Source organism: Podarcis muralis, chromosome 5, assembly GCF_964188315.1.
Source record: "Podarcis muralis chromosome 5, rPodMur119.hap1.1, whole genome shotgun sequence".
Lineage (NCBI taxonomy): Eukaryota > Metazoa > Chordata > Lepidosauria > Squamata > Lacertidae > Podarcis > Podarcis muralis.
This window is the reverse complement of record NC_135659.1, coordinates 95,817,990-95,844,376: the sequence shown is the minus strand read 5'-3', so window position 1 is coordinate 95,844,376 and position 26,387 is coordinate 95,817,990. Positions and strand designations below refer to the sequence as shown.

The following is a 26,387-nucleotide window of genomic DNA, read 5'->3' as shown; positions in this document are numbered from 1 at the left end:
GTATTCTGGAAAATGGGTCATATAATATCAAAAACACTCCTATAAAGGATTACGGTTAAGTGGAAGGTGTTGCTCTTAATTAGAGTTTTTACTCTGCATTCCAAAATTCCCTAAAGCTTCTCCATTCCTCCGCAGCTTTATTCCTGCTAACTCTTCTGTACATAAAAGCCATTCTCTAAACTGAGGAATGCCTTTCCAGTACACCTGTACCTCGGAAGTCGAACGGAATCCGTTCCGGAAGTCCGTTTGACTTCCAAAACGTTTGGGAACCAAGGCGCGGCTTCTGATTGGCTGCAGGAAGCTACAGCAGCCAATTGGAAGCTGCCAGTCGCGCTGGATGTTCGGGTTCCAAAGGACTCTTGCAAACCGGAACACTTACTTCTGAGTTTGCGCGTTCAGGAGCCAAAATGTACGAGTGCCAAGGCGTTTGGCTTCCAAGGTATGACTGTATTCTATGTCCTGTATAAACTATTGCAGCTCCAGCCTCATACGACACAATGCTTCTTTTTCCTAAGGGCTACCCCATCTGGATAAGACCGTTTTAAAAACGGTTGAGCTGGTGTGGTGGCTAAAAGTGTTGGACTGGGACCTGGGCGTCCAGGGTTCAAATCTCCACTTAGCCACAAGGCTCACTAGCTGCCTTTACTGCCTCACCAGGAGACGAAAGTTGGGTCTGTGGCCGCATTAACACAAAAGATGGTTGAACTGCTGCGCTAGTTGGGCATGATTGACACCCGTCGTCAACAAGACACTTGAAACTTAGCTGAAACATTCTCTCTTTTTTTTAATAAAATAAGTTATAGTAAATCTTTAAATTAAAATACATTGCCTCTAGGCTCAGAAACGCTCTTGAGCACGTAAAAAAAGGCAGCAAGCATCTCTCGTCATCCGCTCCATTTCCAAAAAAAATATGCTCTCAGCCACGGCCTCTGATGGAAGATGAGTAAGATAAAACTGTGGTGCAGTGCGATAGTCTCTTTGCAAATGTTTGGGGGGCGTTTGGGGGGGGGGTTAAGGTGCAGTGCAGAAGCCTCTTTCCCTCCAGAGTGGTTCCTTTACAAAAGAGGACCTTGCTACGAGTCCAGGAGGTCTTCTTCATCACTCCAGTCGGGAGGCGCGTCCGTGCCAAAGTATCGGTCTCCAAAATTTCCTAGAGGGAGGCAGGAGGGAACGGGAATTAGGTAGAGCTACGAGAAACCCTTGTGCACGTAGGAAGTACGCTGAGCTGTGTCTGCGCTATTCAGAGATGTGCCCGGAACGTTCCCGTCTGGCAAAAATCCCCAAATCCTTCTGCTAGAGTCTCATTCTTGCAACTAGATTTGCTACCTTCGTGGCTCGAGGTGGTGGCAGAAGCGTGCTTGAAGCCTTGCCCACTTCTTGGGTGTTAAATCTGGCAGAGGAGACTCTCTTGGGTACTTCCAGCACCCTCGGAAGTGTGGGAAAGCGGGCCAAGGAGAGGGCTTTCTCTGAGGCAGACCCTAAATTGTGGAACTCCCCACAGAGATGAATCTCCATTGTCCGGCTTTTGTCATATGCTGAAAAGAAGTCTGTTTTGTGGGACCCAGTGGTTTGCCCTGGTTGGAATTATTTTTCTTGGAAGTTGTTGGTGGCTTGCAACAACTGTAAGGCTACAGTAAAACGTCAAACATTAAAAAACTTTCCTATACAGGGCTGCCTTCAGATGGCTTATTCCAGGCATAGGCAGACTCGGCCCTCCAGATGTTTTGGGACTACAACTCCCATCATCCCTAGCTAAGAGCACCAGTGGTCAGGGATGTTGGGAATTGTAGTCTCAAAACATCTGGAGGGCCGAGTTTGCCTATGCCTGCCTTATTCAAACTGTCTGCAGCCAGGGGAAAAAAACCACAATGCTAAGAAACGACCCCTTATTTTCTGCATCAATGGTGGTGGTTAGGAATTATATTATTGCTTGCAAGCAGCTCTGAGCCACTAGAGAATGAAGAACTCAAAAGCTTTTCCAGGGATCCGACAACCGTAAGAACATAAGGAAGAGCTGGTTGCTGGATCAGGCCAATGGCCACTCCAGTCCAGCATCCTGTTCTCACAGTGGAAACACATAATTGGGATATGAGCATAAGAGAAACTCTCCCCTTTTGATGTTTCCAGTAACGGGTATTCAGAAGCTTCGCTGGCTCGAGACCAGGGGCAGGACCTCCCAACCCTGGCCACTCACCAATACCAGGGATGATGCGGAAGAGGTCGTTCACTTTCTTGTCCACGGCTGTCGTGATGATCTTCACCTGCGGGAAGGCGTAAGCGACAGAGTGGACGCCCATCTCGGCCATCAGCAGAGAGAGGAGGAATATCTTGTCCTCTGGGACGTCGTGGTCCTAAGAGAAAGAAGAGGGTTTCGGCCATTTAGTTTCACTTCCCAGCTTCCCTTTGGCCCTCTGGGTTTTACAGAACTACAACTCCCAGCAACCCTTGTTACTGGCTGTGCTTGCTAGGGCTGGAGGGAATTGTAGTTCAGCAACATCTGGTTTCCCCACACCCAGCTTATGCTTCCGGCGAACGGTCAGATGAAATATTCAGCATTGTTCCCTTCATTTCTAATGTTCAGAGGGGAGTGCTGTTACCTCTTCCCTTCCCTCCCAACAGCCTCTTTCCCTCCCTCCCAACAGCCTCTTTCCTTCTCTCCCAACTGCCTTCTTCCCTCCTTCCCAACAGCCTCTTTCCCTCCCTCCCAACAGCCTCTTTCCTTCCCTCCCAACAGCCTCTTCCCTTCCCTCCCAACAGCCTCTTCCCTTCCCTCCCAACAGCCTCTTCCCTTCCCTCCCAACAGCCTCTTCCCTTCCCTCCCAACTGCCTCTTCCCTTCCCTCCCAACTGCCTCTTCCCTTCCCTCCCAACTGCCTCTTCCCTTCCCTCCCAACAGCCTCTTCCCTTCCCTCCCAACAGCCTCTTCCTTTCCCTCCCAACTGCCTCTTTCCTTCCCTCCCAGCTGCCCATTCCCTTCCCTCCCAACAGCCTCTTCCCTTCCCTCCCAACAGCCTCTTCCTTTCCCTCCCAACATCCTCTTCCCTTCCCTCCCAACTGCCTCTTCCCTTCCCTCCCAACAGCCTCTTCCCTTCCCTCCCAACAGCCTCTTCCCTTCCCTCCCAACTGCCCATTCCCTTCCCTCCCAACAGCCTCTTCCCTTCCCTCCCAACAGCCTCTTCCCTTCCCTCCCAACAGCCTCTTCCCTTCCCTCCCAACTGCCTCTTTCCTTCCCTCCCAACTGCCCATTCCCTTCCCTCCCAACAGCCTCTTCCCTTCCCTCCCAACAGCCTCTTCCCTTCCCTCCCAACTGCCTCTTTCCTTCCCTCCCAACTGCCAATTCCCTTCCCTCCCAACAGCCTCTTCCCTTCCCTCCCAACAGCCTCTTTCCTTCCCTCTCAACTGCCCATTCCCTTCCCAACAGCCTCTTCCCTTCCCTCCCAACTGCCTCTTCCCTTCCCTCACAACTGCCTCTTCCCTTCCCTCACAACTGCCTCTTTCCTTCCCTCCCAACTGCCCATTCCCTTCCCTCCCAACAGCCTCTTTTCTTCCCTCCTAACTGCCTCTTCCCTTCCCTCCCATCATCCTCTTCCCTTCCCTCCTAACTGCCTCTTCCCTTCCCTCCCAACAGCCTCTTTCCCTCCCTCCCAACAGCCTCTTTCCTTCCCTCCCAACAGCCTCTTCCCTTCCCTCCCAACAGCCTCTTCCCTTCCCTCCCAACTGCCCATTCCCTTCCCTCCCAACAGCCTCTTTCCCTCCCTCCCAACAGCCTCTTTCCTTCCCTCTCAACTGCCTCTTCCCTTCCCTCCCAACATCCTCTTCCCTTCCCTCCCAACTGCCTCTTCCCTTCCCTCCCAACAGCCTCTTTCCCTCCCTCCCAACAGCCTCTTTCCTTCCCTCCCAACAGCCTCTTCCCTTCCCTCCCAACATCCTCTTCCCTTCCCTCCCAACTGCCTCTTCCCTTCCCTCCCAACAGCCTCTTTCCCTCCCTCCCAACAGCCTCTTTCCTTCCCTCCCAACAGCCTCTTCCCTTCCCTCCCAACAGCCTCTTCCCTTCCCTCCCAACTGCCCATTCCCTTCCCTCCCAACAGCCTCTTTCCCTCCCTCCCAACAGCCTCTTTCCTTCCCTCCCAACTGCCCATTCCCTTCCCTCCCAACAGCCTCTTCCCTTCCCTCCCAACAGCCTCTTTCCTTCCCTCTCAACTGCCCATTCCCTTCCCTCCCAACAGCCTCTTTCCTTCCCTCCTAACTGCCTCTTCCCTTCCCTCCCAACTGCCTCTTCCCTTCCCTCACAACTGCCTCTTTCCTTCCCTCACAACTGCCCATTCCCTTCCCTCCCAACAGCCTCTTTTCTTCCCTCCTAACTGCCTCTTCCCTTCCCTCCCATCATCCTCTTCCCTTCCCTCCCAACTGCCTCTTCCCTTCCCTCCCAACAGCCTCTTTCCCTCCCTCCCAACAGCCTCTTTCCTTCCCTCCCAACAGCCTCTTCCCTTCCCTCCCAACAGCCTCTTCCCTTCCCTCCCAACTGCCCATTCCCTTCCCTCCCAACAGCCTCTTTCCCTCCCTCCCAACAGCCTCTTTCCTTCCCTCCCAACTGCCCATTCCCTTCCCTCCCAACAGCCTCTTCCCTTCCCTCCCAACAGCCTCTTTCCTTCCCTCTCAACTGCCTCTTCCCTTCCCTCCCAACATCCTCTTCCCTTCCCTCCCAACTGCCTCTTCCCTTCCCTCCCAACAGCCTCTTTCCCTCCCTCCCAACAGCCTCTTTCCTTCCCTCCCAACAGCCTCTTCCCTTCCCTCCCAACAGCCTCTTCCCTTCCCTCCCAACTGCCCATTCCCTTCCCTCCCAACAGCCTCTTTCCCTCCCTCCCAACAGCCTCTTTCCTTCCCTCCCAACTGCCCATTCCCTTCCCTCCCAACAGCCTCTTCCCTTCCCTCCCAACAGCCTCTTTCCTTCCCTCTCAACTGCCCATTCCCTTCCCTCCCAACAGCCTCTTTCCTTCCCTCCCAACTGCCTCTTCCTTTCCCTCCCAACAGCCTCTTTCCTTCCCTCCCAACAGCCTCTTTCCTTCCCTCCCAACAGCCTCTTTCCTTCCCTCCTAACTGCCTCTTCCTTTCCCTCCCAACAGCCTCTTCCTTTCCCTCCCAACAGCCTCTTTCCTTCCCTCCCAACAGCCTCTTTCCTTCCCTCCCAACTGCCTCTTCCTTTCCCTCCCAACAGCCTCTTCCTTTCCCTCCCAACAGCCTCTTCCCTTCCCTCCCAACTGCCTCTTCCTTTCCCTCCCAACAGCCTCTTCCCTTCCCTCCCAACAGCCTCTTCCTTTCCCTCCCAACAGCCTCTTCCTTTCCCTCCCAACAGCCTCTTCCCTTCCCTCCCAACAGCCTCTTCCTTTCCCTCCCAACTGCCTTCTTCCCTCCCTCCCAACAGCCTCTTTCCCTCCCTCCCAACTGCCTCTTTCCTTCCCTCCCAAAAGCCTCTTCCTTTCCCTCCCAACGGCCTCTTCCTTTCCCTCCCAACTGCCTTCTTCCCTCCCTCCCAACAGCCTCTTTCCCTCCCTCCCAACTGCCTCTTTCCTTCCCTCCCAACAGCCTCTTCCTTTCCCTCCCAACAGCCTCTTCCCTTCCCTCCCAACAGCCTCTTCCCTTCCCTCCCAACAGCCTCTTCCTTTCCCTCCCAACTGCCTTCTTCCCTCCCTCCCAACAGCCTCTTTCCCTCCCTCCCAACTGCCTCTTTCCTTCCCTCCCAACAGCCTCTTCCTTTCCCTCCCAACAGCCTCTTCCTTTCCCTCCCAACTGCCTTCTTCCCTCCCTCCCAACAGCCTCTTTCCCTCCCTCCCAACTGCCTCTTTCCTTCCCTCCCAACAGCCTCTTCCTTTCCCTCCCAACAGCCTCTTCCCTTCCCTCCCAACAGCCTCTTCCCTTCCCTCCCAACAGCCTCTTCCTTTCCCTCCCAACTGCCTTCTTCCCTCCCTCCCAACAGCCTCTTTCCCTCCCTCCCAACTGCCTCTTTCCTTCCCTCCCAACAGCCTCTTCCTTTCCCTCCCAACAGCCTCTTCCTTTCCCTCCCAACAGCCTCTTCCTTTCCCTCCCAACAGCCTCTTCCTTTCCCTCCCAACAGCCTCTTTCCTTCCCTCCCAACTGCCTCTTTCCTTCCCTCCCAACAGCCTCTTCCCTTCCCTCCCAACAGCCTCTTTTCCTCCCTCCCAACTGCCTCTTCCCTTCCCTCCCAACAGCCTCTTTTCCTCCCTCCCATCTGCCTCTTCCTTTCCCTCCCAACTGCCTCTTCCTTTCCCTCCCAACAGCCTCTTCCCTTCCCTCCCAACAGCCTCTTTTCCTCCCTCCCAACAGCCTCTTCCTTTCCCTCCCAACAGCCTCTTCCTTTCCCTCCCAACAGCCTCTTCCCTTCCCTCCCCTCCCAACTGCCTCTTCCTTTCCCTCCCAACAGCCTCTTCCCTTCCCTCCCAACAGCCTCTTTCCTTCCCTCCCAACAGCCTCTTTCCCTCCCTCCCAACAGCCTCTTTTCCTCCCTCCCAACAGCCTCTTTCCCTCCCTCCCAACAGCCTCTTCCCTTCCCTCCCAACAGCCTCTTTCCTTCCCTTCCAACAGCCTCTTTCCCTCCCTCCCAACAGCCTCTTTCCCTTCCTCCCAACAGCCTCTTTCCTTCCCTCCCAACAGCCTCTTTCCCTCCCTCCCAACAGCCTCTTTCCCTCCCTCCCAACAGCCTCTTTCCTTCCCTCCCAACAGCCTCTTTCCTTCTCTCCCAACAGCTAAGTCAAAGCTGTCCCACGCCACCTGCCTCCCTTACCAGCAACACCCTCACAGCCATCATGGCTGCCGCTCCTGTAGAGACCGTACAGTCCATGAGGATCACGTGATCTTCACTGATGTCCTTCGGAAGCCTCAGATAATGCAGCTGGAGGAGGGAGAAGGAGGAAGGGAGCGTTCGGAGACGGCAAGCAGGGAGGGAAGTGTCCCCAGAAGGACTGCCCTGCTCATTCGTTGCATAGGGTCACTGTTGGCAACCCACATCTCCCAAGACAAAAGTTGTCGAGTACCATCAAGTGAGCCCAGAGGTGGATATAGACTAGGCCAGTCTTCCCCAACCTGGTGCCCTCCAGGTGTTTTGGCCAACAACTTCTATAAAGCTCTAGGTCAGAGAAAGCTGCAAAGCATTCCATTGTCGGCAATATTAAGTTTTATTCATGCCCACTCTACACCACTGCCCATTGTGGCTGGGCTGACGGGAATTGTAGTCCAAAAGATTTGAAGGACACTCAGCTGGCAAAGGATGGACCACACAAAATTAATGGACTCCTTCAATATCCACCTGATCTCTTTGATCTTGCCGGACAGGACGTTGGGCTGGCCTGTATCTATCAAGCAACACTGCTTAAATATCTTTGTTATCACTCTGCTTCTACATCATCATCCCTCTTAAAGTAGCGTGAACTATGCCGTCAAAGAACAAGACGCTGTATTATAATAATAATAATAATAATAATAATAATAATAATAATAATAATAGATTGTATCAAATGCAAGTCATGCTCAGAGCAGACCCATTGAAATTAATGGAAACATCCGTTTCAATGGGTGCAGACCCAAAATTTAGTTGGCCACAACCCACTTCTAGCTAGCCCTTGACCAAAAGGTCCCAGGACAGGTTACAAAAATATCAGAATTAAAGACTGACGATGGTATCCAAATAATATCAGTGCAATGCTTGCACAATAGAACTTTCTCCCTAGGCACACCCAGCGCCCTTCCCAAATCTGCTCTGGATGGGTTAAGATTAAGGGGGTGCAATGGGGAAAGGGGGGGAAGTTCTCTTGCAGGAGCACAGATCCTTATGCTGGAAGGACGCTTTGGCCGGATACCGCCCCAAACTCAGTCTCATTAAAATCATAAAATAACAAGCCACAAAACCGACCAATAACCGTATTAACAGGACCACAGTGCAGAGCAACAATGCCTTGAGTTTTGAGGGTTTGGGATACCGCTAGAGAGGTGGCCACTACCAAGCCCTTGCCCCATACCAGGCCTGGATATTTACCTCTGGCTCCCCTGTGTACCGGTTGGTCTGGATGAGGATGGTGCCAATCCGGACATCCTTACAGACGGCCCGCAGTGCTGGCTCCATGGTCTCCCCAGCCCTCAAAATGGACACGCCAGTAATCTGGAAGACAGAGGACAAGGTGGAAACCCGCAAGTATAATTCCTCCAGCTCTCTACTGCCAGTGTGGTGTAGTGGTTAAGAGTGGTGGACTTGTAATCCGGTGAACCGGGTTCGCTTCCCCGCTCCTCCACATGCAGCTGCTGGGTGACCTTGGGCTAGTCTCACTTCTCTGAAGTCTCTCAGCCTCACTCACCTCACAGAGTGTTTGCTGAGGGGTAGAAAGTGAAAAGGAGATTGTTAGCTGCTTTGAGACTCCTTAAAGGTAAAGGGACCCCTGACCATTAGGTCCAGTCGTGGCCAACTCTGGGGTTGCGGCACTCATCTCGCTTTATTGGCCGAGGGAGCCGGCGTATAGCTTCCGGGTCATGTGGCCAGCATGACTAAGCCGCTTCTGGCGAACCAGAGCAGTGCACGGAAACGCCATTTACCTTCCTGCCGGAGCGGTACCTATTTATCTACTTGCACTTTGATGTGCTTTCGAACTGCTAGGTTGGCAGGAGCAGGGACCGAGCAACGGGAGCTCACCCTGTTGCGGGGATTCGAACCACCGACCTTCTGATCGGCAAGCCCTAGGCTCTGTGGCTTAACCCACAGTACCACCCGCATCCCCTTGAGACTCCTTAGGGTAGTGATAAAGCAGGATATCAAATCCAAACTCTTCTTCCTCTTCTTCTTCTATCTCACCATTCTGCATTTCTTAGAACGTGGCTGGGCTAAGTAAAAAAAATCACCTCCAGCTGATCAGGCAGTGTCGTTGTCATAAATGAATACAAAGGAGTCGCTGCCTTGTTCTTCCGTTTTCAGGCAAAGTTCTGTGGAGTTGTGTTCATGCCTGCCTTAGACAAATGAGTAAGCTGAAAAAGCTCCGCTCCATTTCAAAGAGGGCTCGGACGGGGTTCAGTTCAAAAAGGGGTTCATCTGTAACGTCAGCCAGCTCTCCTTGCAAGTTCCAAACCCTTTCCAAGTAGAAAGCTTCTTTCCTTTGAGAAGGGAGGGGCTAGCTGGTGGGGAGGTGGGTTTGCAAGAGACAGGAGAGCTCTTTCTATCCAGTTGTTAAGTGGAAATCAGGCTGCAGGATAGTAGAATTTCCCTAGGACAGTCATTTCCGGCCGGCAAGATTGGTACTTGGAGTTACTCTGCCTTCTACATTGAGTTGGGAGGCAGAGGAAACGGCAGTCCCATGATCCCTGGCAAGAATTGTCAGTGCATGCTTCACCCTCTGGTAGTGCGGATTTGTTAAGGGACGTGGTTGGCACTGTGGTCTAGACCACTAAGCCTCTTGGGCTTGCTGATCGGAAGGTTGACGGTTCAAATCCCCGCGAAGGGGTGAGCTTCTGTTGCTCTGTCCCAGCTCCTGCCAACCTAGCAGTTCAAAAGCACACCAGTGGAAGTAGATAAATAGGTACCGCTGCGGCAGGAAGGTAAACAGCGTTTCCATGCGCTCTGGCACTCGTTACGGTCCTCCGTGCATCAGTAGCAGTTTAATCCCGGAAAGCTGTCTGTGGATAAACGCCGGCTCCCTCGGCCTGAAAGCGAAACGAGCGCCGCAACCCCATAGCCACCTTTGCCTGGACTTAACAGTCCATGGGTCTTTTACCCTTTTTTAAACCTAGTGTGGATTTGTGTGTGTGTTTCTCTAAGAATACTTAATCAAACACTGAAATCTCCCCACCGCTTCACTCCAAGCATTCTTGAGAATTATTCCTTTTTAAAAAAATCAACACCAATGTTTTTCAGGAAGACTCAGTGGGAGTTTGTCATCTCGCTCAGCTGTTCTCCGATAAATTATCCCTCTTTTTCAGGATCCTGGAAAAGGAGCCTTTATTAAAGTGATACCAAATGCATTTGAATTGAATCGGTTAATTAATTTTAAACCGAGTGAAGCTAGGCAATTAATCAATTAGAAAATCTTTTAAACAGTAGAAAACCTTTCTCTTGCTACATTATCCTCTTGCTTCCTTCAGTTGCTGGTGGGTTCTTCTCAACAGAAACCGGGCCTGTTCTTTCCTTTTGTGTCAGGTTGAATTGGGAATTCCATTCCACCCTTTGCTGCAGATACGTGGGATTGTTACATGTGACATGTCTGTTTACATTCCAGCACAGATTGCTGGAGTCCCGTGAGCGGAACTTCCGCTCTGTATTGCTTTTGTTTTCTCTCTCTCTGAGAAGAACGACAAGGAGAGAAGCCATGTTTTTCTTTGTCCTGATTTATGTATCATAAATGCGTAGTTTAGTATAGTATCCACGCCTCGAGCCTGATCTGTTGTGTGTTTACTCTGCTGAGTAATGTGTGCTCTTGCATGCACAGTAGCATGAGTCGCGGACGCATGTTGGAGGAGGATGACTGATGGATCTCCGCAATGGCAAGGCTGAGAAGGGACACGATCCGGCTGGGGCCAAGCCAGCTGGCTTTCCATCCCACAGTTCTAACACTCTCCAGGTGCACCAGACTCAAGGATGCTCAGACCCAGATGTGTGCTATTTTTAGGAGAAAGCTGTCCAAAAGCTCCAAGTTATTGAAAACTACTGAATGTGCAGATATAGAAACCCAGGGGTCACTGTTGTGACACAGACAGGTGCAGGAGTGACTGTCAGCACAGCACCTGTCAAAGGCTTCAGCAAATATCCCCCTCAAAACACCGCAATGCAAAAAGAGAGTTAAGATTTGACCCAAAATAGAAGATGCCACATGCAGAAAGCCGGAACTATGAATCAAAACAGGAGCAGGTTTCACACACCCCTGGTTTTCTCCGGACTCTGCTTTGAGAATCCTCTGCCGGCGACACTTACTTGCTTCCCACTGTAATTTCGGCCCTCATAGTCCTGCCCTTGCGGGGTCTGAACTGTGCAGGTCTGGAAAGGCAACGGCACACAGGAATTAATAGGGAATTTGGGCAGGGACAGAGTCCAAGTGAGAAATACGGAGCTCATCAGTGGCAGAAAAGCAGAATAAATTACGCAAAACAAACAGACGTGTGCATTTTTAAAAAACAACTTATGCAGGCTGCAAATCCAGGTTTCCTTAGGGCAGAATGCAAGCGCCCATTGCTGAAACCATTTCTATCCAGCTCTCTTCCCAGGCCACAAAAAGGGTGCAGAGAGAGAGGGTGAGGTTCTAGAGGATTTTATGAGCAAGGAAGGTCACTTTTGGGGCATAATTAAGTTTAGCCTGATATTGCTTCTTTAAACTGTGTTCAGCAAGAGAAGAAAACTCATCTCTGGACTTGAACACCACTGCTTTTGTGGCATCACCTGCCCTCAAATTTTCTTCTTAGATTTAGGGCTGAATAGAATGTTTTCCAGGTCCACCTTCTAGCTTGAAATCCATGATTTCAGGTGGGGCAAACCTCACTCTCCGAAAGCCCCCCAACTCTGCTTTTCTCATAGCTGTTTGACGCTGTTCACAAATCACCTCCCTGCCTCGCAATCTGGTGCCAAATCAGTCATTTCCCCTCTGTATTTCCCTCAAGCAATCCCAAGCCATTGGAGATTATACACAGGAGGCAACATTGCAATAGAATGCAACTAATCAGATGGGAGATGGGCGCCATTTTGAGCAAGGGCAATGCCTCTTATAGAGGCCACATGGCTGATCCCAACCAATCAAGAAGATGCAAAATGAGCACGCTGCCTGCTCCCTCCCAATGATACTGCAACAAATCACCCAAAGAGATGGGATCCTCTTTCAAAAGAGTCCTGATCCCTTTCAGCTCAGCCATGGTTTGGAACAGGGGTCAGCAGACTTTTTCAGCAGGGGGCCGGTCCACTGTCCCTCAGACCCTGTGGGGGGCGGGGCCAGACTATATTTTTTGGGGGGAAATGAACACATTCCTATGCCCCACAAATAACCCAGAGATGCATTTTAAATAAAAGGACACATTCTACTCATGTAAAAGCACGCTGATTCCTGGACTGTCCACAGGCCAGATTTAGAAGGCGATTGGGCCAGATCCTGCCTCAGGGCCTTAGTTTGCCTACCCGTGGTTTGGAAGACCGCTTTGATCAGCCTACCTGGAAAGGCAGGAAGGACAGTGCATGTTCAATCAGGAGACGCATCAGCCGTTTGGAGTAGAATATAAACTCATCCCGGCTTGTCTCCTTGTCCCTGAAAGGGTAACAAAGAGGAGAAAAAGAAGGTATTAGGTTCATGGAATTATAAGAGTTGGAAGGGACCTGAGGGTCATCTAGTCCAACCCCCTGCGATGCTGTAATCTTAGCTAAAGCATCCATGACAAATGGCCACGCAACCACTGCTTAGAAGCCTCCAAGGAAGGAGAGTCCACAACCTCCCGAGGGAGACGGTTCCCCCGTCAAACTGCTCTTACTGTCAGAAAGTTCTTCCCATTGTTTTGTCAAACTCTCCTTTCTTGCCACTTGTGTGGCAGAGTACAGGAAAGGGTGAGTTGGGTCTAAAGGTGGATGCTCAACAGGCAACAGTTTGCTTCCTGCTCTCAATGGAGTAAGCGGCTCTCCAGGAGCTCTCCGTGGTGCTGAAAAGAACTTAGAACAAGGCACCCAACTCACCGGATGATTGTGTGCATGCCTTTCACTTGCGGGGTGTTCTTCAGCACACTGAGAGTCTTGGGGAGAGGGTGGCATTGGTGGGCCGAGGCCAGTGCTGCCCTGAAGAAAAAGAGGAGAATGAAAGTCAAGTTAAAGGCTTCTTGGGGAAGTGCTGCTTTCTCCCCCAGCCAGAGAAGAGAAGCCACCCCAAAGATCTCACTGCTTTCCTCATCCGAACAAACCACACAGACCTTTCGCCACGGCTAAAACGGCCCATGGACAGGCTCAATGGGGAAGGGAATCTTGTGGGATGTAAAACTGCAGTCCAGTACAACATTCCTACAGTGGACATGTTAGGGGATATTTTATACAACCCAGGAGAAGAGTTCCTGTTTCCTCCTGAGCTGGGACAGACCTGAAGAGGGGGTGGTCTGTTGTACTAGCATGGAGGACCACACGGCCTCCATGTTCTGATCAGTGTGTGTTCTCCATTTTGTATGTTGCTGTGTGTTTGGAGAAGTGACTGCTTAGTCGCAGTCACTTGGGACTAACTTATTTATGGAATACAATGGTACCTTGGGTTGCGAACGGGATCCGTTCCAGAGGCCCATTTGCAACATGAAAAGAGCGCAACCTGCAGCGGCGCGTCTATGCATGCGCGGGTCGCAATTTGCCACTTCTGCGCATGTGTGTGACGTAATTTTGCTCTTTTGTGCATGTGTGAGCGCCGAAACCCGGAAGTAACCCTTTCCGGTACTTCCGGGTCGCTGCGGGATGCAACCTGAAAGTATGTAACATGAAGCGGACGTAACATGAGGTATGACTGCAGTTCTAGTTGTTATGTAACCTAAGCCTGCCTTCAGGGACATGTCTGTGAACCTCAATGAATCTGTGAGTAAACTACCGTATTTTTCGCTCTATTGGACGCAGTTTTCCCCCTCCAAAAATTGAGGGGAAATGTGTGTGCATCCTATGGAGCGAATGCAGGCTTGTGCCATAGCCGTGCGCAACCCCTCCGGCAGGGAGAGGCTGCACGGGGCTATGGCTTCTTTAGTCCTGCGCAGCGTCTCCCGGCAAGGAGAGGCTGCACGGGGCTAAAGGGGAAGCCAAAACAGCGAGCGGGATCCATCCCGCTCTCTGCCTTGGCTTGTTCCATAGCTGCGCGCAACCCCTCTGGCAGGGAGAGGTTTTGTGCAGCCTGTACGCTGCTCTCTGGGGCTGGGGGGGGGGAATATTTTTTTTCTTGATTTCCCCCCCTAAAAACTGGGTGCGCCCTATGGTCCGGTGCGCCCTATGGTGCGAAAAATACGGTACTTTTATATTCATGTTAATCAGATTCTTGTGTTTATTCTTTTTAAGAGGGATTAGAAGGGATTCTACAAGGAAGGAATCTATAATGGTAAGACTCAGATGAGTCAGTAACAAGCTGATCACTGCGTAATTTAAAAAGGGGATGTTTGGAACTCTGCTAGAATATGGAACCTGATAGCACAAGTTAGGAAGGATATCATGAAATAATATATCCTCTCCTGCCTCCCTAATCATCCCCATGAATCTCACTCCTGGCCACCTCTCTTGAGTAAGTTATCGGCAGCGCTTAGCAGGGAGCCGCGGCTGAACCGGAGGTTGGGCAGGGTGGGACTAAGAAGAACCTGCCGGATCAGGGCCAGGGCCCATCTGGTCCAGGATCCTGATCTCACAGTGGCCAGCCAGAAGCCTCTGGGAAACCTGCCCAGGGATCCGAACACAGGGCCGACTCTTCCCTCCTTTGGTTTCCAGCAACTGGGTTTCAGAATATTGCTGCCTCCGACTGTGGGGTCAGGGCACTGGTATCCTTTGGGACGAGGGGCGGGATATAAATGACCGTATTTTTTGCTCTATATATCAGTGTGCACCAATCCCTTATGCTCTTCTGGCTTCAGCGATAGCTGTGCAGCCTGCATATGCTCCATAAGACGCACACACATTTCCCCTTACTTTTTTGGAGGGGGAAAGTGCGTCTTATAGAGCAAAAAATATGGTAGATAGATGGATGACAGAGAGATAACAAGACTGGTGACTGGGAGCAGCTGCCGAGACCACATAACACCAGTCTTGAAAGACTTACATTGGCTCCCAGTACATTTCCAAGCACAATTCAAAGTATTGGTGCTGACCGTTAAAGCCCTAAATGGCCTCAGCCCAGTATACCTGAAGGAGCGTCTCCACCTCCATTGTTCAGCCCGGACACTGAGGTCTAGCTCTGAGGGCATTCTGGTGGTTCCCTCACTGCGAGAAGCCAAGTTACAGGGAACCACGCAGAGGGCCTTCTTGGTGGTGGCACCCGCCCTGTGGAACGCCCTCCCACCAAATGTCAAAGAGAAGAACAACTACCAGACTTTTAGAAGACATCTGAAGGCAGCCCTGTTCAGGGAAGCTTTTAATGTTTAATAGACTATTGTATTTTAATATTCTGTTGGGAGCCACCCAGAGTGGCTGGGGAAACCCAGCCAGATTGGGCAGGGTATAAGTAATAAATTATTATTATTATTATTATTATTATTATTATTATTATTATTATTATTATTTCAAAACAGCCTAAGGGGTGGAGTTCTGTCTCCTGCGGGTGGTGGGGCGAAGGACAAAGCCTTGTTCTGTCTCCTGCGGGTGGTGGGGCGAAGGACAAAGCCTCGTTGCCAAAATGAAAACTGCGGCCCAACTTCCTTAGTTGTTGGAGGAATAAAAGGGTCAGGATGAGTCACATCTGAATGACAAACTGGTGGTTTCGAGGAGCGGCCGGCAGCTTAGCTAGCAGCTTGGAGGAGGAAGAGGAAGGAGGTTCTAATTAGGACACCCTTTATTTGTTCAACGCCAGGCTTTTTGTGTCCCCTGTGTCTGTGTGATTGGTTAGGGTGGACAAAGGGCCTTGTGGAGATCCTTTCCGCTCGCGGACTCACACATGCGAGCCTTAATTCAGGGCAAGCGGGGAAAAAGAGGAACATTAAAACATGCACACGCAAAAAAGAAGATGGTTAAAGGTTTGTGCCTCACCAGTTTTGGGTCTGGGAGAAAGAGGCGCGCACGCAAACACACAGAGAACCAACCACAAACCAATTGAACGGAAGTGGGTTAACCAGGAGTCAGGGAGCTGTATGAATGCTTAGCAAGGAGCCAGAAACAGCCTCAGATTTATGGACTTTTCAAGGGTTCTGGCGGAAGATCTCAAGGGCGCCCCTGTGCCCACGGGCGCCACGTTGTCAACTCCTTCATTACTTATTTTGCTTTTGTGTGTGTTAATTTGTTTCTACTAAAGGATTTTTAAAATAGCAACCATGGGAGACCCTGATCTGCATTGGGACCGTATTGGGAGGTAGAGGAACAGTTTATCCCTCAATGCTGCACCCCTGATTAATATTTTTTTAATCCCCAAATAGAAGCCAACAGAAGCTTCCCTTCCAGAACAAGTAACTGTTGGGGGGTATTTACTGGGACCATAGTAAAAGGGGGGGGGGAGTTTAAAGGTTTATTCCTCCATAGCGAGGGGTTAGACTGGACGATGCTCAGGATCCCTTCCAATATCACATTTCAATGACTCTGTGAAATACTGCCTCCATCCATGCCATGGTCCCAATGCCAATTGCATTGGGATAAAACAGTCATAAAACAGATTGGGGGGGGCGGGGGGGGCTTGATTCAGCTTAATGAGCGACAGCTGCTTGATTCCTCAATACTGTTTTGTTATGTTGTTGTTGTTGTTTTTCTGCTGTTTTAGTGTTCTCATTTGTTCTTAATAGTCTTTGTTGTACATCGCCCTGAGGTGGTTGTTTAGGAGGCAATTAGCAAATCAATAATAATAATAATAGTACACCCTCCTGGCAAAATTGGGAGAAGTTCAAAGGGCAGCTGTGCTCCGGTTCATAGATTGTTTGGGGAAGTGCAAATTGGGATGGGTTTGGATTGTGACCCAGACTGAATTTCTGCCCCACGCCTTGTATCCTGGGTACCACGGGACTCCGTTTATACGCTATATATACCACGGGACTCCGTTTATATGCTATATATATATATATATGCTCCGTTATATGCTATAAACCTCCCAGTGGCTTTTAGTGTGTGTGGGGGGGGAGGTATATAACTTTCTTAATTAAAAAGATACCCCCGCTAAAGGGGGCATGCCGACCCACATGGTAGATTCCTCATCATGCAGGCCTAGACCTCGGCAAAAGCTCGACACTCGATTTAGTATTCAAACCAAACCAAAAGAAAAAAAGAAAATAGTAAGTCAGAGGGTGCAATTTGATCCTCACATATCCCAGCGGAGTTTCCTCTGTTCATCAGATGGGAGTTGTAGTTCAGGGATGAGCCAAGCAGGTAACAGACAACCAAACGCACAGAGAGACACGGATAACCAAAGAGGGAGGGAAGAGAAAATAAAGCAGGGAAGTAAGAGCACTTATTTTTTTTAAAAAAAAAGGGGGGGGGGGAGGAAATTTGCCCTGGAAAAGCATCTTGCATCTCTTTTGCCTGGATGCAGAATCTTTGACCTGTAACAAAGTCATTCGTATGGCTGGGTGGAGAGGAGTAGGAACGCCTAGCTTTGGCATGGAATTTGTTACATGCGGCCCCTGGGAGGTTGCCTGCAAGGTCGTGTGGCCCTCAGGCTGGTCCTTATCAAACCTTGCCCGCTCCCACACCAACTTAGTCTCACAGGGTGTTTTCTGGCACAAACTCTGAAGGATTGCACAGGGCAGAGATGTCAACTTCTGCAAGAGTTGGGAGAAGCTGTAACTCAGGGAACTCTCCCTTGAGAACCTCTCAAGTGTATCAAACGCCTTCTCAACGATTCAGGGCCATTATTGACAAAATAACATCGCATTTGGAGGTCTGCTTTATTAAAATAACGTGTTAAAACGGAAAGAATGTTAAGAACCCAAGAAGAGCCTGCAGGATCAGGCCAGTGGCCCATCTAGTTATCTCACACTTGGACTACTGCAACGCACTATACGTGGGGCTACCTTTGAAGGTGACTCAGAAACTGCAACTAATCCAGAATGCGGCAGCTAGACTGGTGACTGGGAGCAGCCGCCGAGACCATGTAACACCGGTCCTGAAAGATCTTCACTGGCTCCCAGTACGTTTCCAAGCACAATTCAATGTGTTGGTGCTGACCTTTAAAGCCCTAAACGGCCTCAGTCCAGTATATCTGAAGGAGCGTCTCCACCCCCATCGTTCTGCCCAGACACTGAGGTCCAGCGCCGAGGGCCTTCTGGTGGTTCCCTCGCTGTGAGAAGCCAAGTTACAGGGAACCAGGCAGAGGGCCTTCTCAGAAGTGGCGCCTGCCCTGTGGAACGCCCTCCCACCAGATGTCAAGGCAATAAACAACTATTTTACTTTTAAATGACAACCGAAGGCTGCTCTCTTTAGGGAAGCTTTTAATGTCTGATGCTGTATTGTTTTTCATATTCACTGACCTCCTGTGGCAGGGAGTCCCACAGTTTAACTGTGTAAAGAAGCGCTTTACAGAACAACGAAATTGAAAAATCTACAAAGGACATTCAAAACCCAACAAACCTGCTATCCCAGCTATCCCAACCTGGTTAGCCCCCTAAAAACTCTGATACCCCATTTTTAAATACAGTATACTCCCATACAGACTCCTTACAATACATTTAAAACCAAAATCGCGTTTGGGTAGAAACTGTTTCTCAGGCAGCTAGTCCTAGTCTTTATAACCCTGTACCTTCTTCCAGAAGGCAGAAGCTGAAAGAGATCATTTCCAGGGTGCACACTATCCTGCACTATCTCTGCAGATTTCTTATGGCATCTGGAAGCATAGATTTGATCCAAGGTGGGAAGAGTGCACCCAGTTATTCTCTCCGCAGTCTTTACAACCCTGGACAGCGTTGTTTTATCTGCCCTGACTCTTCCAACATACAGATTTATTGGAGGTCGAGGCCTGGTGTTATGAGAGAGAAAGTCTTTCCTCTTTCGCCTTTCCGTGCGTTATTTTAAGAACTTCTATCATGTCTAAAGCGGTCGCCTTTCTTTGCAGAGGAGGTTCTGCCTCTCCCTCCTTTCGCCCCTGAATTTTACACAGGAATTCGGCGCTTCCTGCCACCAATTTGCTGTGTCTGACCGGTAGTGGAAAAAATTGATAAGCAGCCTTAAGCGGATGGTGTATTTCTTTCTCTCTTTTTTGGTCTTTTTCCTTTCCTCGTTCATCTATTTTTTAAAAAATTAAGTCTCACATTTGGAAACCAAATCTTCTGCCCCTCCTCCTCCTCCTCAGCCTTCCTCCCCAGAGAACAAAAATGCTTCAGAAAGGCCGGGTGACCAGCTCAAAAGACACACAATAAATCCCCACACAAAAAGCAGGCAGGGCGGAAAATGTCACCGGCGCCTTTCATTGCGCTCTCGCAGAATCAAACAGGAAGCAGACAAGAGAAGAAGCGAGAAGACAGAGAAAGGGAGAGGAAGGAGTGCAGCCCAGCTGAGGTTTTTCAAACGGGGAGGAGGGCAGCCTTGAAGTGGCTTGACATTTCCAACATGTGGAGGCTAATGTGCCCCCCCGGCGCCCATAAGGAGGGTGCCTTGAGGGGATCAAGGGTGGGAGCTGAGGTAAGGCGTGGCAGATCCACGCAGAGGGATCTATTTCTGGAACGCCGTTTCCTAAAAACTTTTTCTTCTTCTTTCAAAAAGCATTTCCAGACATACAAAAAATGTGTGTGTGTGTGGAGAAACCAGAAAAAGAAGTTGTCTCTTCTATTCGGCTGGGCTCCAATTATTTAAACGCTTTCGAACTCTCCGCAATTCTATCCTTTGTCGGGACCGGAGATGTTCTGGAGCTCCCCAATTAGCTGGTAACTCAAACAGCATAAACAGGGACGCAGGTGGAGCTGTGGGTTAAACCACAGAGCCCAGGCCTTGCCGATCAGAAGGTCGGCGGTTCGAATCCCTGCGACGGGGTGAGCTCCCGTTGCTCAGTCCCAGCTCCTGCCAACCTAGCAGTTTGAAAGCACAAAGTATAAGTAGATAAATAGGTACCGCTCTGGCAGGGAGGTAAACTGCATTTCCATGCGCTGCTCTGGTTCGCCAGAAGCGGCTTAGTGATGCTGGCCACATGACCTGGAAGCTCCCTCGGCCAATAAAGCAAGATGAGCGCCACAACCTCAGAGTCGACCACGACTGGACCTAATGGTCAGGGGTCCCTTTATCTTTACCATACAGCATCAAATGGCCCATGGGTGGCTGCAGGCTCAGGTTTGTGGAGAGACTGGGGGATATGAGGGGAAGTGGGGGCCGAAAGAGGGGAGGGTTGTCAGGCAGGGCGCAGGGGGCGTGGCTCAAGGGAAGGTCCCAAATACCACCCCAGCCATGTCTCCATGGGGGGCTGAGAAAGACCCCTGACTGAAACCCTCGAGGGTTGTTGCTAGCTGGCATAGGTAAAGGTAAAGGGACCCCTGACCATTAGGTCCAGTCGTGGCCGACTCTGGGGTTGCGGCGCTCATCTCACTTTATTGGCCAAGGGAACCGGTGTACAGCTTCCGGGTCATGTGGCCAGCATGACTAAGCCGCTTCTGGCGAACCAGAGCAGTGCACAGAAACGCCATTTACCTTCCCGCTGGAGCGGTACCTATTTATCTACTTGCACTTTGACGTGCTTTCGAACTGCTAGGTTGGCAGGAGCAGGGACCGAGCAATGGGAGCTCACCCCGTCGCGGGGATTCAAACCGCCGACCTTCTGATCGGCAAGTCCTAGGCTCTGTGGTTTAGACCACAGCGCCACCCGCGTCCCTTGCTAGCTGGCATAGGCAGTGCTAAATTAGAAGGACAATTGGTTTGACTCAGTACAGCTTCACATGTTCGTGGTAGCAAGCTGAAGCCCCAAACTTGGACTACTGCAATGCGCTCTACGTGGGGCTATCTTTGAAGGTGACCTGGAAACTGAACTAATCCAGAATGCAGCAGCTAGACTGGTGACTGGGAGTGGCCGCCGGGACCACATAACACAGGTCCTGAGAGATCTGCATTGGCTCCCAGCACGTTTCTGAGCACAATTCAAAGTGTTGGTGCTGACCTTTAAAGCCCCAAACGGCCTCGGCCCAGTATACCTGAAGGAGCATCTCCAACCTTATTGTTCAGCACAGACACAGATGTCCAGCTCCGAGCGCCTTCTTGTGGTTCCCTCCCTGCGAGAAGTAAGGTTTCAGGAAAACAGGCAGAGGGCCTTCTCAGTAGTGGCACCCGCCCTGTGGAACGCCCTCCCAGCAGATGTGAAGGAAATAAGCAGCTATCTTATCTATAAAAGACATCTGAAGGCAGCCCTGTTTAGGGAAGTTTTTAATATTTAATGCTGTATTGTTTGTAACACTCGATTCGGAGCCGCCCAGAGTGGCTGGGGAAACTCAGCCAGATGGGCGGGGTATAAATAATAAATGATTATGATTATGATTATGATTATATAACCAGGCAGAGGGCCTTCTCGGAAGTGGCACCCGCCCTGTGGAATGCCCTCCCATCAGATGTCAAGGAAATAAACAACCACCTGACTTTTAGAAGACATCTGAAGGCAGCCCTGTTCAGGGAAGTTTCTAATGTTTGATCTTTTATCATGTTTATTCTGTTGGGAGCTGCCCAGAGTGGCTGGGGAAACCCAGTCAGATGGGCGGGGTATAGATAATAAACTATTATTATTATTATTATTATTATTATTATTATTATTATTATTATTATTATTACCTGCGCTCCCCGATTCTCCCCTGAAAAGGCTCCTTTATGTTTTGGGAGGTTGGCTGGGTCAAGCCAGGTGGGAACCTTAAAATTCTTATCACAGGACCAACCATCCTCACCAAGTGGACTGCAAGAGCACTTCAACACAGAATCTGAGGGCATTGTCATGTAATAATAATAATAATAATAATAATTTATTTATACCCCGCCCATCTGGCTGGGTTTCCCCAGCCACTCTGGGTATATTAAAATACTAAACCTATTAAACATTAAAAGCTTCCCTAAACAAGGTTGCCTTCAGATGTCTTCTAAAAGTCTGGTAGTTGTTCTCTTTGACATCTGGTGGGAGGGCGTTCCACAGGGCGGGCGCCACTACCAAGAAGGCCCTCAGCCTGGTTCCTTGTAGCTTTGCTTTTTGCAGTGAGGGAACCGCCAGAAGGCCCTCGGTGCTGGACCTCAGCGTTCAGGTAGAATGTTGGGGGTGGAGATGCTCCTTCAGGTATACTGAACCAAGGCTGTTTAGGGCTTTAAAGGTCAGCACCGATACTCTGAATTGTGTTCGGAAACGTCCTGGGAGCCAACACAGAATCTGAGGGCATTGTCATGTAATAATAATAATAATAATTTATTATTTATACCCCGCCCATCTGGCTGAGTTTCCCCAGCCACTCTGGGCGGCTCCCAATCAGTGTTAAAAATAGCACAGCGTTACATATTAAAAACTTCCCTGAACAGGGCTGCCTTAAGATGTCTTCTGAATGTCAGGTAATTATTTATCTTTTTGACATCTGATGGGAGGGCGTTCCACAGGGCGGGCGCCACTACCGAGAAGGCCCTCTGCCTGGTTCCCTGTAGCCTCACTTCTCGCAATGAGGGAACCGCCAGAAGGCCCTCGGCGCTGGATCTCGGGCTGAACGATGGGGGTGGAGACGCTCCTTCAGGTATACAGGGGGCAGCGATTCCTGTAAGGGACGGCTGCATATCCCTGCATTGCCGGGGGGGCGGGGGGCGGGGTTGGTCTAGATGAGCCTCAGGTTTCCTCCCAACTCTATGATTCTACAGTAATGCAGATAAGTGATGGCCCTTTGCCCCCTGACCATCAGATCTCTGCGTGTGTATCTGGTGACCATTCTGCAGGAATTTGTATGTTTAAACACACAAATACACACACACACACAAACGCACAGCCTCAGCAAACAGCCGGCTTAGCATCACCGGTTATTAAGATGCATTTTGGTCCTTGCGAACAGGAAAAGGAGGACACACAGAGAGGGAGACATTTAGGAGGAGCCCTTACCTGACGCTGAGTTCTCTCTGCCGCGGCAACACAAAGAACAGCGAGCAAACCCCGTATTAAAACAGTGGAAACACCAGCAGGGCATTAAAGAGGCAAAAGGGGAAATAAAAACACAGGGAGACATGTTTTCCCAGGATTCACAGCACTTGGAGCAGTTAGCATCTTTATTATTATTATTTTTAAAAAGCACCCGCTGCGATTTCAGCTTTGCTCAGAGGGCAGCTCTCTTGGGGAGGGGGGCGGGGGCCGCTTTTCAAAGCTGCCAGAACTAACCGCGCAACTACGTTTCCCAAATACCGCCACGTCTGGCAGGTTCCCCCCCCCCCAAAAAAACCCGTAGCGTACATATTTAATTGGATTTAGGATTTCGCTCAAATCTAATTTTTCTTACGGTGTCTCTTCGAGACTGAAAGGGTTAAAAAAGTGTGTGTGGTGGGGAGAAAACAGAAGGGGGGAAAATACGCCTGAACCCCAAACTGGTAAGGGCAGCTTCAGAATTGCCTGGTATGATTCAGCCCTAGAATTTAAAATTAGCATTTAAAAATAACTGTGAGGAGGGAGAGATTGGGGTGTGCGTGCGCGCGCAGTCTGAATGGCGCATGTTACAGGGACCCGTTGAATTCTCGCTCTGAACACCCACATGGTGCGCAAGCCCATGGGCCAATGACCAAATAAAGACATCTTAAGTCAGCTGAAGCCACTGGAAATGCCAGCCTGCAGTTCAGCTTCAGAATCCATCAGATCTGCCTAAGTTCTGTGGCAGCCCCCCAGGTTATGGGGTTTCCTCCCTGGGGGTACTGCTCTGGCCCCATCCCTGCTGACTCTCAGGCAGGCAGAAAAGAAAGTTCTATTTCACTTCAGCTCTTTGAAATTCAGCCCTGAAGGTTTTAAGCCTGCTCTTCCTGGTTCTTTCATGCTCTTTGTTCAAATTTCTGCCATTGTTTAAACTGGTTTCCTAGTGTTTTCCTTTAGACTGATCTGTGGTGTTTCCACAAGCCGGCAGCAGGTACAAAAATGTGCTTTACACACAAGGTAAAGGTAAAGGTACCCCTGCCCGTATGGGCCAGTCTTGACAGACTCTGGGGTTGTGCACCCATCTCACTCTATAGGCCGGGAGCCAGCGCTGTCCGGAGACACTTCCGGGTCACGTGGCCAGCATGACGAAGCTACTCTGGTGAGCCAGAGCCGCACACGGAAACGCCGTTTTACCTTCCCGCTAGTAAGCGGTCCCTATTTATCTACTTGCACCCGGGGATGCTTTCGAACTGCTAGGTTGGCAGACGCTGGGACTGAGCAGCGGGAGCGCACCCCGCAGCGGGGATTCGAACCGCCGCGTCTTACACACGTCTTACACACAAGACGTTTGCATAAATATTATCTCTGAAGAAGAAAAGCGAGTGGTTTTTGAGCAGCCTTCCTGAAGCTGTTGGCCTCTAGATATTCTGAACTATAACTCCCATCATCCCTGGCTGTTGCGTGCACTGGGAGTTGTAGTTCAAAAACATCTGGAAGGCCCCATGCTGGGGGGGAAAGCTATTTTAGGGGGTGCAGTTGAGGGCCACAGGCGTTTTAGTATAGAAGCTATGCCCTCCCAGGCATGGGAGACAAATGGTTTCGTCATATCCCCCCTGCTAGTATGGTTTAGTCCTTGAATTAAAAATTACGATTTTTTAAAACTGCAGTGCAATCAACTGAGAGCACCTTTCAGAAATTTGACCACAAGGTTTTTTGTCCATTGTTTGCTCCATATACTGAGCAGCCCCAAGTTGCAGATTTCTTGCAAACCGCCCCCTTCTCTCCCCCCCACATGAGTTGAAATCTTTTCCCCACCCTGTGAGAGCTGCAAACTGAGCAAAGAAGCTGGACAAGCAAGCAGCTTTTTAAGAAATAACACAGAAAACGGGGACGGGCGGTTGGAATAAACACATCTAAATACCCAAACTGACAACCCGGTGGGCAACAGAGGATTTCATGCGGTTAGTTTGCAAGTGAGTTCCAGAGACCTGCCCCCACCTTTGGCACCCCCCCCCCCAGTCATTCGGGGGCAAATCCCAAGAACCTTCTCAGACAGGACAAAAATTAACTTGCCGCCTATATATGCATCTCAGAGATGGGCAGAGGCTCTTCGGTTCCTCCTTGGTTGTCTTCTAGATTACTGATCCTTTTTGATGGTCCCTAAATGGAGGGGGTGGGGCAGCTCCCCCCACTACAAAAAACTCCCCACCCCACTTCTCAGAAGGGTCGGAGTGGAGTGGGAGCAAATTCCCCCTTTCCTGGGATTTCCCAGTTAGACCAGTACTTCTCAAATTCAGCTGCGGTGGCTTCTCGTATTATTTATTGCAAGGACCGAGAACTGGAGGCTCTCCAGATTCCCCCCCCCCCCCCCCAAGGCTACAAATCCCATCAGCCCTGAACATTGGCCAGGCTGACAAGGAATGATGGGAGTTGGAGTCCACTAGTATCTGGAGGGCCGCTCTTGGCAGTTGGGTCTGTTCCACACAGTTAGTTGATGTGGGGCTGATCCTCACCACAGGATCGTAGAATTGGATCCAGTGCCGAGAAGCAGTTTGATGTGAGCTCAGAGCTGCTGCCCAATCAAATACTATGCGGACACACGCTACCTCAGTTGTGTTGGGCAGTGCTGCATAGTGGTTAGAGTAGTAATAATAATAATAATGCCACCCTTCTGCTTTGGTCAGGGCCGTCTTAACCATAGGCGGCAGGGGTGTGGGGCACCAGGGCGCCAGGCTCTCAGGGGCACCAGACTGAGAGTCCGGGCCCTGAGAGTTGGAGCGCCGCGGCGGGCTCTTCTACTGCGGGTGGCTCTGCGCCGTGAGTTCGGGGGTGAGCAAGCTAGTGAGCTAGCGAGGCGCTGAGGTGGCTGGCTGGCTCCACCCTCCTGCGCACCTGGGATTGGTATAGCGCATGCTCTAGTTATCTCTCCCTTGGACTACTTCAATGCGCTCTACGTAGGGCTACCTTTGAAGGTGACTCAGAAACTGCAACTAATCCAGAATGCGGCAGCTAGACTGGTGACTGGGGGCAGCCACCGAGACCACATAACACCGGTCTTGAAAGACCTACACTGGCTCCCAGTACATTTCTGAGCATGATTCAAAGTGTTGGTGCTGACCTTTAAAGCCCTAAATGGCCTCGGTCCAGTATACCTGAAGGAGCGTCTCCACCCCCATCGTTCTGAGGTCCAGCTCCGAGGGCCTTCTGGCGGTTCCCTCGCCGCGAGAAGCCAAGTTACAGGGAACCAGGCAAAGGGCCTTCTTGGGAGTGGCGCCCGCCCTGTGGAACACCCTCCCATCAGATGTCAAAGAGAAAAATAACTACCAAACTTTTAGAAGACATCTGAAGGCAGCCCTGTTTAGGGAAGCTTTTAATGTTTAATTGGTTATTGTATTTTAGGGTTTTGTTGGAAGCCGCCCAGAGTGGCTGGGGAAACCCAGCCAGATGGGCGGGTGTAATGGTTGTGAGGGGTTACTTGTGCGTAAATGGCCTTAGATGTAGTTAGCTTGCTTGCCCAACCATGCTTAGGGTCAGAGCTCACCCTCCGTGACCTGTTAGTCACTTGCAGAATCCGTCAGTGGGCGTTTCTTGAACCTCTTCCAGCATAAAAGCTGTTTGACCCCGAGTCTCCTCCTATGTTCCCTGCGCGGAACGCGTCTGCGCAAGTAAGGGGAAGGCAGGGGCGTGCCAGCGC

At 50.6% G+C, this 26,387-nt stretch overlaps 1 protein-coding gene across 3 annotated transcripts in view; it reads right to left on the bottom strand.

Moving 5' to 3' along the window:
- Positions 1–764: 764 nt before the first annotated feature.
- UCKL1 (uridine-cytidine kinase 1 like 1) overlaps positions 765–26,387 on the bottom strand; it is a 79,017-nt gene continuing 53,394 nt past the window's right edge. For 2 of the 3 annotated variants that reach the window (XM_028735472.2, XM_028735474.2), the window contains exons 8-15: positions 16,959–16,978; positions 12,694–12,792; positions 12,181–12,274; positions 10,960–11,022; positions 8,047–8,169; positions 6,799–6,906; positions 2,195–2,351; positions 765–1,150 (exon numbers count right to left, since the gene is read on the bottom strand). In XM_028735472.2, coding sequence (XP_028591305.2) covers positions 1,074–1,150; positions 2,195–2,351; positions 6,799–6,906; positions 8,047–8,169; positions 10,960–11,022; positions 12,181–12,274; positions 12,694–12,792; positions 16,959–16,978 — 741 coding nt within the window. In that variant the 3' untranslated portion in view covers positions 765–1,073. Of the gene's footprint in view, positions 1,151–2,194; positions 2,352–6,798; positions 6,907–8,046; positions 8,170–10,959; positions 11,023–12,180; positions 12,275–12,693; positions 12,793–16,958; positions 16,979–22,678; positions 22,696–26,387 lie in introns of all 3 variants that reach the window. The other variant, XM_077929387.1, reaches the window with a different exon arrangement.